Below are 12,852 nucleotides of genomic sequence, written 5' to 3'. Positions count from 1 at the left end.
GTGATGCAGCTTTGTCCTGTTCTAAACTCCTGCTGCTGCTTCTTACAGGCTGTGTGCTGTGCCGACCACGAGCACTGCTGTCCCAGCGAATATACTTGTAATATTTCAGAAGGGACTTGCATAAAGGGTGATGAGTTCATACCGTGGCTGACCAAAGAAACTGCTCGTGGTGTGGATGTGCAGAGTCGGGAAGTACCGTGTGATGAGTCCCACTTCTGTAAAGATGGGACTACTTGCTGTAAAACCAACACAGGCTCCTGGTCCTGCTGTCCCCTCCCTCAGGTAGGTTTGCTCTTTCTAAGAGGTTACTGGGGTACTGCAGTATTTCCTAAATTAGTCTTTATTGCTTCTATCAAGCAATCTCTCCCATCTCCTGCTTTGTTTACGACACCTTAATTCCTTGGATACATAAATATGAACATTCTTCAGAACCTGCTAGATGTATGAATGTAAAGTTGTGCTTGCATTGGGGGTTCCTTAGCTGTGTATGGATTGAACCCAGGCAGCAGGGAGGTAGCCTTTGATGGGTAAACCCAAAATAAGGATCGAGTTCCTAATCGGGAAGGGAAAGTTACTTCTGCGTAATTTTAGATCCCCCATCCGTGGGTAGCTTCATTTAATTCATAAGCACTGAATCTCCAACCTGGAGCGAGACGCAGGTCTTGCCCCATGGCATATATTCTGTGTTTACAAATTCAATGAAGATCCCATGATGGGTAGATTTTTCTAGCAAGTTCCTGAGTGGCACGTTTGAACTGTGGTGCATCCTTAAGCATGCACTGTTGGGATTCTCCCCTTTGAAATATTTCTGAGTTGAACTGTCACACCCCTGCCGCACACGAGTGCGTGCAGTGGCTGATGGGCACGGCTGACCCAGAAGACTGAAGCCACACGTGTAAACTGTATGTGTATGTTGAGGGGGGGATGTTTCTAGCATGGAAGGGAGAAGGCGTGGGAGAAGGGAAGTGCAAGTGTGTTTCTATGGGGATTGAGAACAGTTTGTTGCGTGGAAGATGAGGGGGTGGGCGTGCCAGTGTGTTTGTGTGTCTGGGTGGGGGGGTTGAATAGGAGTGTTAATGGGGTAGGGGTTGGGGTCCAAAGGGAGTGGTGAGATGAAACCCCCCAAATTAAAGTGAGGGCAGGTGAGGGATTGGTTTAGGAAGGTTCAGGGGGTGAATCTCTCTCCCGAAATAGTAATAATTCCCAACGTTAAAGCTCATGCCAAACCAGACAAAATAATCAGTCGGCATGCAGCCTTCAATATTCAAAAATATCACATAGAACAGTCTTTGGAGCCCTCAAACTGCGGGTATGGCATCAATTGGTGATCACTCTTCAGAATTGCTGGTCATACATACTTCGAATTGCAATCCTTTCTAATTACGAGACAGTCTCCCAAAAGTTTTTATGCAACCATGAGCAAACGCTCTGCATGTTGAAGCAATGCTTAACGTTTCAGTATTTAAACAGATAGCTATGTGTACAAGAATAGAAAGAGGAGTCTAATCAATCTTTTCAAAGCAATGTTCACAATCCGACAGGATTTCACTTCAAACAGTAATGTTATGGATATTGTTTTCTTATAGAATTTGAGAGTTTTCTTGGCTTCAATTTCAAAAAGGATTGCTGTATTAACATGGGGATAAAAAACACAAAAGTACATTTCCCCTTTAAGAAATGTAGGTTGCACACTAGGCTACATGGTGTGGGTGTAGCTAGCTCCACTGTCTACCCTTGGCGGCAACACTGTTGGTCCGCTATTCAGCACTGATGGGACAGGGCGCTTCCAAGGCATGTGCAATTTCTTTCCACTGCGCAATTTTTTCCCTTCACATTTTTTCGATTAATTATTCTCCTTCCTGCAACAGTTTTTATGATGGCCATTATCAGGCTTCCACCTGCGCTTCTTGCCGCAGGCACTTTGCGGCAGCGGACACTCATGTGAGTTGCTTGGAGTGTTTAAGCCACAACCATCAGTGGTTGACCTGTTTTTTCCTGCTTCGCCCTTACTCCCCGGACTCTTCATCAGAGAATTGCAAGGTGGAGAGCGGTGTTCTGCTTATCACAGCCCAGCCATATTAAGGAGTTTGCGTCTTCTCGGTCACCGAAGCAGGTAAGTCGGGCACTCCGCAAGCGGGAGGGACACAAGTCCTATTGTGGTTAGCCACCACACTACCAGAGTCTGCTCCGATGCTATCCCGGCTTCTACCAGTGGAAGTACAGAGGTCCTTTCGGGGACTGTGACCAGAGTGGTCACTGATGCCATCCAGGCTTCTACCTGGAACACAGAGGACCCCCCCCTACTCCCTCCTGTCTATTACTAGGACTTACAGACCCGAGGTGACGCCTCAGCGTCATAAGCCTACTGGACCCGAGGTTCTTCTGAGGACTTAGTTGCCAGGATACACCCAGAGGGCCTACAAGGGTATTATAGAAAGAAGAGATCTGCATTGAGCACAATTCCCTGCGTGTCTGTTGCCTCAAATTAAAGATTCCACAAACATTAAGACCTGTGAGGCACTTTCACAGCCTTCTTGTGTGGTGACGCAGTTACAGGAGCAACAGTCCCCCATTACAAGATGGCGGGCTAAGGTGCATGGGAAATGAAAACATCCTTCAGCTTCAGTGTCCAGAGCGGCAGAGGAAATATCTGAGCTATCGTCACCAGAATCTAGTCACATGGTGGCATTGTTGCCTCACCAAATTCCACTCACTTCCACAGTAAATGGGCGCACATTTGTAAGGGTCCAGTGGTCCAAACAACTACTTGGCGATTACGTACCCATTGCTATTGTCGTTCCTCAGGTTCGGGGCTCCACTTCCGGTCTGACAACCGACTTTGTGCTTGGCACCTTCCTCAGCAGCCACTTGCACACCAATGGCCTCCACGTTTTCAGTCGATCAATGCGCTCAGACCCTATGAAGGCTTATTTTAACAATTTAATAAACATAGTTATTCCTCAACCCATAACTCTGCTGGTTGCTGCTGTGCGGCTCTGCTCCAGCACATCCTGTTCATTTGGGCTCGTCCAGCAACAGTGTCCGTCACTCCGGTGTTGGATTGTTTTCTCCTTCCATCACTTCATCAGGAGAGAGAAAGAAAAAAAAACACCAGGCGGGCCTGCAAACAGTTTTTAACTTTTATTTAGACTGGTCAAGTGCTTGGAGAAAATCGGATAGCTTGTTCGTAGCAAGATGGATTGTCTCCTGTATCGCTGAATCCTACAAATTACAGAAATTCTGTACCCAGGGGCTTGCAGGCCCATGCATTTCAGGCTACAGCTGTTGCTTTCCAAACAAACGTCTCAATGTCGTCAGTAAGGCAGCAACTTGGTGTTCGCCGTCTGCAAACACTACTGTATGGACACTTCAGCCAGAACTGAAGCCAGTTTGGGGAGGCAGTTCTACAGAACCTGTTTTCCCAGATTGCCACCCTCCTAAAGGAATTAGGACTATGTAATCTCTCCATAAATATGGAGACAAGGGAACAGGACGCAAGAGTGAGGAAAGTTACTCACCATAGTCACTTCTGTACTCTTAGTCCATAGTACCCTTTCCTCTATATGCCTGCCCGCTGTCCACCATTAATTAGACTATTGGATAGTTGTCCTGTCTAGCGGATGCAAGGACTGACAGCTGAGCTGTTAGACTTGGTCAGTGGAGCTAGCCACGGCCACGCTGTGGAGCCTACCGTGCAAACTACATTTCTTAAAAGGGAAATTTACTTTTGTGCTGAGCAAAAGTGGTCCTGGGCTTGCAGAAGTATGGAGGAAAGGGGACTATGGACCAAGAGTACATAAGTCACGATGCTCAGTAACTGTCTCTTACTTGTTCTGGTGCTTTTCAGGGTACTTCTAGGCATAAAGTTGAATAACCTTTAACTGAGGCACCTTTGTTTGTCAGACGGTGGTATCAGTCCCAGGGTAGTGCGTTCCTGAGCCACAAATTCCCTTATGTTTCTATGCAATTTGGTGGCTTTGTGAAGAGTTCTCGCCTCAATCAGGCGGCTGATTTTTTTTGTCACCCACACTCTATTCCCGGCTGAGGGGTTGGGATGTCTGGGGAACAGAGGTTGGTAGCTGGTGGTTCACAGCATTGCTTGACTTGAGCGTCCATACCTACAGTGCTGACTCATTTCCGCTGTGCTGCTTCACAATAAGCCATTCCCTATGAGAGCTGTTTGTGCCACTTCCCCTTTAAGAGGAACATTTTTGTAAGGCTTTACAGGAGAGCTTCTAATCCTACAACCTCCGGTTGCCCACTGTGTTCATAGCTTGAGCAGTATACTTTCTCGGGCCAATGCACACAATATGCTTGTGTGGTGCGCAATTTGTTTATTTCTCATATGTCATTTTGACTTGTGTAGCTAAAATATCCTTTTCTTTTGGGTAACTTGCGGTATTTGGTCTATGCTGAATTCTGACGCACCTAAACAAAGCTCCATCCTATTATTTCACCAGTCTCCTCTCCGCTGGGGAAGAGGTTGTGACCAAACAAGGTGCATCAGTTTCCTTTCACACAAAGGGAGCATGTTTAGCTGAGCAATTCTCAATGACGTTTTAACACTTTCCGCCTATACAGAATCCCTCAAACTGCCTGTTTGTCACCTATGGAAATGCACCCACAGGTTGAAAGGTAAATAGTTAATGGATTCCATTATAGGCTTCATCTAGGCCATTCCGAATGATCAGAAAGCACTCTAGAATACCTGGTATAGACCGAATAAAAAAAAATAAAAAAATAAATCCCTCTTGAGCAGCATCCCACAGGTCAAACGGAAGCAATTGTCTTCTGCATTGGAAAGGCAGATATAAACCTGTACAGTTCAATTACCCAAACTAGCAAATCGCAGTGTGATGCACAATGTATGACGTCTGTTAAGGGTTCCATGTTCATGAAATAAACATAACTTGTGCGCGAGCCCATATTTTTCCACAAAATAAACATCTGTTCCTTTTTAGTCACACAACTCCATGTGCTAATAGCCTTAGACATCAGATGGAGTCATCGTCGCTTTGGACAATGACTGGTAACCAAGTCCTAGTCCTCGGCAATAGCTTGGGGGCATGCTATTGCCCCGCGATAATGACCCCTTCCTTGGTCTCCAAGGCTTATGCTGCCACCCACCGAAGTGAGACTTCTCCAGTGCTGCAAAGGCACGGGCACTAGGAGCAGTGTTTTCAAACACGGCAAAACCCTAATGGGCTGCAAGGGTTTCTGAGGGCCACATTAGTCGCATCCCTGATACGTTTTTGTATTTAGACACATTTCTTAGTCATCAAAGAAACATCCAGATCTTTAAAGAGCAAACTACGCGTTTTTCAATTTGTAGTCAATCTTTATTTTTTTTTTACATCTTCATTCTCAAATTGCCATGTTGCTTTTACAGCGACATTCTTATGAATAACAGCCACAACACGCAGATGTTCCACTCCGATCATCAGGTAGCTAAAATCACAAATAAAAATAACATGTGTCAACTGATTGCGTAGCACTGGTACCAGGATTTCCATGTCTTTGAAATCTGCCGCATTTACAGTTATGTATGTATAGATTAAAGATGTGGGACCACAGGGAACACCCCTAGTCAGTAAGCTTTGTTTACTACTTTAACCTGGCCGCTGCAAGCACTGACCAACAGAGTACTGTTTCTTTGACTTGTCCATCCCTGACCGGGAGATACGATTGAGGCACTTAAAAGTTATAAAGATGGTACTTTTATTATACCTGGGTGGATTTTTAATGGAAAAATACAGCGCACCAGTCAGGAGAAAGCATGACGTTCAGGGGACTAGTTTAGAACGTTTGCCATCACAAGTCCGAATGTGAAAGAATTGCTATGCATTCTGCGATTTCCCCTCTTATGTTGCCTGGTACGAGCGTTGGATAACTAGTTGGTTGTATGGTATGATGGAAAGTCACTTCTGTAAGGGCCTATACGCTTCTCTTCTCTTTCAGGCTGTCTGCTGCAGTGATCACATCCATTGTTGTCCCAATGGTTACACCTGTAATGTGGAAGAGGGAACTTGCGTTATGGGGTCTAGATCGGTGTCCTGGCATAGCAAGAATCCTGCCAATATAAAAAATGAAGTTCCGCTGAGAGGGGAGACCTCATGTGATGAGACCAGTAGTTGTCCAAAAGAATCGACCTGCTGCAGATTAGCGTCCAGTGAATGGGCATGCTGCCCCTTGCTCCAGGTGAGGCTGTCATGATGATGACCCTGTTAAACCGAGTGGGTGAGAGCACATAAGTATGTGGCATATCTAGAGGAATGAAAGAGGATCAAGTATTGACCTGTTAAGAACCGTGAAATGGTGCTCCTGGAGTTTAACAAGGGCTTCTTGTGTGCTACGGTAGTTTCAAGCTTCTCCTGATCGTAAACTGCACACAAGTTGACACTTTAAAATCTTGCCCTTACCCACGCTTTCTTTGGTTTTGTTTGCCATACAAGTACAAGCAGGTGCACAGAATGCAAACAAACAGTTGCCTTAGAAACACTTTATTTTAGAAAATGAAAAAAACAAAGCTATTTACAGAAATGCATTTAGATGTTTGTTTATGCTTGTATCGCCCGGTAGCCTGCAGGCGTCAAGTGGGCCTTGTATAGACTTGGGCAAACCATTTCTGAAAGTAGAAAATCCAGCACCTTTGTGTGTAATAAGATAACTAAGACTTCGACCCCGCTCCCCCCACACAGTAAAAATCATACTGAAGGTGCATTGATACGTATATTGGGGTTTGAGGGGATAATGGCACAAGGCAGCACATACATTGTGCAGTGTCCATGCAGGAAAGAGCTGAATGAGGAGCTCTTCAGACAAATGTAGCTCTGAAGATTCAGATTTGACAAATTCATACAATTCTCCACTAACTTTACTTTCTTTGGGGCAATGCACAGAGACAGCACTTTCATTAAAAGCAAATTACCTATAAATATAAGTGTATTCACAACAAAAAAGTTGCTTCAGGGAACCTAGCTCTCTGGTACATTTATGGAGTCCACCTTGACACCCATTGTGTGCACAGCCAACCTAGTGCAAGAGAAAGTGGGCTTTATCCACCAGTTCAAGCCCATGTTCGCTCGCATTGATTCACTGTTCTTTGTTATGTGGGTTTTTGTAAAGCGCTACTTTCTAGCCGAGGCCTCTTGGTGCTGAGCAACGTCAGGTTAGTATGCAGATGAAACAAGAGTTCAGTTTGGACAGAAGAGGTGGGTCTTTAGCTGTTTATGACATTTTAGATTTGTTTCACTTCAGAGTGGTGGAGGCAGGTTGTTCCACATGCTGTCCACCAGCACTGTGAAGGAATATTCACCTTTTCTTTCCCTTTTGTACAATGGAACTTCATTGGATTGCTTCTAGGAGTATGTCCAGCTATTCGAGGTTTAAGCCTAGTCGAAAAGGGAGAGCTGTTGGGCCATAGCAGGGCCCTAAAGATGCTATCAGTTTTCTTACTGGAAGCCAACTTAAAGATTTGAGAGCAGGGGCGATGGGGCCAAACTTCAGTTTAAGCAATGCTCTATCCACTGCATTCTGCACTCTTTGGAGGCAACGGAGTGAGGTCTCTATCCCTAAGTAGGCGCTATTGCTAAAATCTAATCTAGAGAGATTCTGAGGGTTTATATTGGTTACTCACTGAGAGGAGCAGAAGTATAGGTCTAATCTTTAACAGAAAAACATTTGGTCGCAGAATGCATTTGTCCTTTTAAAGTGAGGGAGCTGTCAAGAACTCCTAAGTTCTTTACCTCTTCTTTAGGTCTTGGGCATATTCCAAAGTCTTCTGGACAAAGATCGAAGGCTCGAGTGCTGGGGGCATGTTGAGTAACATGATATCGGTTTTGATTTTGAGTTCCTATTCATCCAGTGCTTTATGGCAGCTAGGCAGTTTTTGGCTTCCTGCAATTGGCCATTTGCCTCTTGGTCAACGTCCGTATTTGGGTGTCATTGTGTAATGTGCACACATGTAACCTGTTGCACAGCCTCTCCCTTAACCCCTCTTGCCCCCACCATCCAGCTGTAGCTTAGCCATCAATCCCTTCCCTATACTTACCTGTGCCACTGCCAGCCTCCACTCTGAAGACATCCACTCCCCTCGCCCCACCCAGATCTTCCCTTTGGCCGCTAAGGGAAACCTACGAATGGGCACACCCCGGGCACACTGTTGCATTAAACAAAACATTTCTTAACACCATTAGCACCCAGGTCTACTTATAGTGGGTGCCAATGGTGCTCCTACCCTGTAAGGCGGGTCGTCCTTGCTGATAACTGCACAGCCGCACCCACTTTAAGTGCCCTCACTTTGCTCCTCCCCTCACTTGGGGTTATGGGCTGTTATGGACAGCATTCCTCCCAGGAAAAAGCCTAAATTCAAATTCCCAGGAAGAAATCTACAGGTAAAAGGAAGGATTAAAAGTGCTGGTAAAAGTTCTGGTTAACAACCATACCTCAACTGCACATTGTCACTTATATGGTCATTCTTGTCATGACTGATGGCTACGGCACACAGAGCTTGCACTTCAACCCTGCCCAATCACGAAAGCCTTGCACACAGGACATGGCCTACAGCTTCTGCCTGTGAGCATTGCACACAGGACATGGCCTACAGCTTCTGCCTGGTGGAATTGCACATGGCCTGCCCATCTTCCACTGCTCTAGCATTTGCACTTTCCTAGAGTCTATAAGCTTTCATTTTGCATCCCACTGTGGCTAAAGACAATGCCCATTTTAGCTTGAAGTCAAAGGCTGCTGTAGTATTCGGATTAGAATCATTTTTGTGAAGGTGCACAAAATAACCCAAATGCATTGGAGCGGGTGATCGTTGCACAAAGCAATTTCATGTATGGACTCGTCTGGTATTTAATGACACCTTGAATGTTTATTCATATTGAACAGCCTGGTGCTGCATTCAAGTCCTAAGGCCGCCCCAACAGCTTTTCTAAAACTCAAATTGATATGCTCAAAGGTGTCCTATTAGATGCCCCTAAATGGCACTCATGGCTATATCATGTAGAGACAGAGTTGGAGTGATGCACACTGTACCTTGTCACACAGGCCAGTCCCTAGATTTACCCCAGAACTTCCATTCCTACAGAAGCACTGGTTATTGATAGGTGTAGACATCTGTGGTAGAAGATGGCCTCAGTTTGGATTTCAGCCCTCTACTTGTGGGCATTTGCAACACTGGGAAACCGCATTTCCCTACCTGCTCCTCGGTTTGCATATCTACCAAATTTGTGAGCACTTACAAATGGGCTGAATGCCAGCATACAATATCAAACCCAGAATGTAATGCTGGGATTAGACTGAACTCTGACTTTGTGGTAAAGTACAATTGCTACATGACTAGAGCCCATGGTCTTCGCAGGTTATTCATAGGAACAACCTCCTGCTACTTGCCATAACAGAGCACATATGTTATGAGTTTCTGAAGTGGTCCATTGGCTCGTACCTGGTAGTTTCGGCTGGGACGTTGATGCTGGTATAAGGAGCTTGTGTGGTGACAATTGCCTCAGCTGTTTTTCTGCCTTCTCAGCATGCTTCAGACGGTTCTTCGCCTCAGAAAATTATTTGTGTATTTTCTTTGTGGTTGAATAGGTCTACACTGAAGACTGGCTCCAAGCAGTGTTTCAATTGTGGAGCTAAAATGTCTATTAAGGACCCCCATCAGTGGACCACAGAGTCGATGACTGCAGCTCCTGTCAAGGCGATGACCGTGAAGGCCTTAATGGAGAGGAAGGGGAAACTCGTGGCATGTAGGCACCTTTTCAAAATACCCTTCTACCACCCCTTCAACAAGGTCGTCTGACAACCCTAGGGACGTTCCCCCGAGAGAAAGCGCTCTAGATCTCATCACTTGTCCTCTTCCCATGAAAAAGCGAAGCAACAATGCCATAGATTGCGGTCATCTTTGTCGGGCTCCTCTCCTGACAGACGAGTTTGTCAAAGTAATTCGGCACCTCCCGATGACTGGGAGAAATTCTGTCTTCAGATGCTAGGTTTTTCAGAAGGTGGCTCAGAATGCAACTCCGAAAGAGCGCAAGAAGGTTTCAGTACCCACTGCATCTGGAGAGACCAGCAGGGTGTCTACAGAGACGTCTCGTGCGTCAAAGAGCCCGGGCAGAAAGTCTCCTCGACATGTGTCGAAGGAGTCTTGGTCTCGACAGAGGCAAACATCAAAGCTTTCCTCCACAACTCCTGTAAAGGAGTGCTCGTTACCTGGGCCTTTGAAGCAGGTATTTCCGTCAAAGCATTCTAAGCTGTCTGCGTCTTCAAGGATTTCAAAGCCTTCGGTCGAGGCATCGAAGTCTTTCAAGCCCCTTACCAAAGACAGAGTTCTTTAGGACTATGCAGTGCCTTTTTGAAGAGTAAGAAGAACAGGATGTACCCTTTGGTTATGAATATGCTACTCCAAATGTGCCTGGAGAATTGGTTTGAGAGGAATCTAGAATGAGAAATCTAGTTGACACCCTAAAGGAGGCTATTTGCTTCGACACCTCACCAGAGAGAGACTTTGCCACACCTGATGTTTAAGATCATTCTGGCCCCTCACACAGAGCAGTGATGGGAAAAGTCACTGAATATCTGACATGGGCAAATCCAGTCGCTATATTAGAAAAGGATGATCTAACTGATATCCTCGACAGTGAACCCCCTGGAGAGCCAGTTTTACCATTCCACACCACCTAACAAATGGGGTTTGAGAAAACTTGCTAAAACCTGATACTACACCGGCAGCTAAAAAGAACGTGACCAAGACAGAGCTGCCTCTATAGACCCTGATTTGTTTGACTATACACCCCTCCCCTGAGAGTTTGGTGGTACAGGCAGCAGATTAAACTTCAAAGGCAGCAGCCTATCCAGCTATTCCCCCCTACCCCCCCCACAACCTCCACTCCCAGATGGAGACGACCAAAGGGTTTACACCCTAGATAAAAGGGTATTTAATGCAGGCAGCATGGCCCTCAAATCCATAAGCACACTATGACCCTAGCCAAGTACACTCACACTTTGTGGGATGTTATTGCGTTGGCGGTGGACCATCTCCCTGAGGGCAAAGGGGGAAGCTTTTCTAGAAACTATTTTGTAACTTTCTACTTCACAATAAACACGTACCTTAGTTTACAAGGGCTGCAGAGTTTGACATTCCTGCCACAACTGTTCATTTGTTATCACGATGGAGTCCTTAAACTTTGAAGAAAGGTTTATGCACTTTACACACACACTGTGCCAAGTAATTCCCCTCAGATACATTACTTTCAATCAAGAAATTAATGGCTAACCAAAGTAGATCAATGCTCTCAGCCTCTAGCGTTCATGGTTTCATGGTGGAAGAATTCTTATTGAAGATGTGCTATATGTATTTTTTTGGCTCCGATGGTACAGGCATTTGTTACTGTTTATAATAGAACACCAGAGTACCTTCCTTGTCCAACAATGGCAACCTATATATCCACCAATGGTAGCCCCCTGTGTCTCGAGGGTGGGGGGGGGCACTAAGCCCTTTAAATTCCATGCTTGTTGCCATCTGAACATCCTGCCTTGTGGAAGAAGGGCATGGATTTTGCTTAATGACACCCTTTTCTCATTTCCCCAGGCGGTGTGCTGCACAGATGGGTTCCACTGCTGCCCCTCAGGATACCGATGTGCAGGAGAATCATGTGTTCTGGAACAGACCTTGCGTTGGGATAACAACTTTTTTGGAAACAAGAAACTGAAGATCCTGTGAGAAGCGTGAAGGCCGGCTGACTAGTCCAGTGACACGTCATACTCCCAACTGTATAAAATGATGTAAATTAATCATAGGTCTTTTTCAATTAATTGTTTTTATCACCTGTATATACTCTGAATTTGATGGCCACCATGTGGGGTGATCTGTTTCAAGGAGCAGCCTTGGGCATTCAATAGTGCACGTTCTTGGTTATGACTCCTTCTTTGCTGGATTTGTGTGCTCCATTGGAGTTTTGGACTATGGCTGCTTCGGACATGGGTGCTTTTGGACATTACTTTGGAATTTGGTGAGGACTGGATCAACCTTGTATTACATACAGGTATTCCCATCCATCCACATCCCAGCCTAGTGTTGAATGGTGCCCTCTGTTAAGAGCCATACCCTGTGTATTTGTATGCCACAAACTCCACCCACAATCTTGTTAATTATGATCCCACCGATAAGTCTTCTGCTGGCCCCGTGTGGTTTTGGCTGCATTATAGTGTTCCTTTTCTAGGGTGATTTAATCTTTGGGTATCTTCCTGTTTGCATTCTGCTACAATCTACTTTACTGGATCTGTCTCCTCATCACTCCCTTTAGCTACCAGTTTCACTCTACTGCCTCCTTGGACTGGTCAACTCACCATGTGCGAGGCACCCTTAGTTCCCATGGATCGCCATTCTGTGATCTCCTGTTACTGCTTTGGATGGTATTTGTTCGGTGTTAACTGTTGGGAAGTGTATGGATTTAGTTGGTTGTTCTGTGATGGAGACACTCCTAGAGGTGCTACTGTTCTAATTTTGCACCATACATCACCAAACTACTGATCGTAGAAGAAGTGGTAACTAAGCTGATTGTACTGTCCATGACTGTCGTACAAAGCATATACCTCTACAAATGAAAACAAATGTTGGAAATAAAGTGATTTCTTTTTTCTCTGTGCTTTTTTTGACTCGTTTTTACAGATACAATGCACACATTGCAAATTTAAATTAGCAAAGATTCCTTTAGAGCCTTTCAGATTAAGGGTTTTATCCAGTACCCTCTTTTGTCTGGATTAAAAGGGTGCTGATGTGCACCATTGTAGAACAGCTAGGGCTTTTTCTTTTACGCACTTTCCGGCCGTAGTTAATCAGCATTTAGT

The 12,852-nt window shown here is 45.3% G+C and overlaps 1 protein-coding gene across 4 annotated transcripts in view; it reads left to right on the top strand.

Annotated features, from left to right (window-relative positions):
- The window catches only part of GRN (granulin precursor), a 906,558-nt gene extending 893,914 nt beyond the window's left edge, over positions 1-12,644 (top strand). For 2 of the 4 annotated variants that reach the window (XM_069634284.1, XM_069634285.1), the window contains exons 16-18: positions 49-282; positions 5,959-6,198; positions 11,594-12,644. In XM_069634284.1, coding sequence (XP_069490385.1) covers positions 49-282; positions 5,959-6,198; positions 11,594-11,725 — 606 coding nt within the window. In that variant the 3' untranslated portion in view covers positions 11,726-12,644. The remainder of the gene's footprint in view (positions 1-48; positions 283-5,958; positions 6,199-11,593) is intronic. The other 2 variants (XM_069634286.1, XM_069634287.1) reach the window with 1 other exon arrangement.
- Positions 12,645-12,852: the final 208 nt, after the last annotated feature.

The sequence above is a fragment of the Ambystoma mexicanum genome, chromosome 13, assembly GCF_040938575.1.
Source record: "Ambystoma mexicanum isolate Mex_15411 chromosome 13, UKY_AmexF1_1, whole genome shotgun sequence".
NCBI lineage: Eukaryota > Metazoa > Chordata > Amphibia > Caudata > Ambystomatidae > Ambystoma > Ambystoma mexicanum.
Note: the sequence above shows the minus strand (reverse complement) of the source record. Positions and strands in the feature narration are given on the sequence as shown.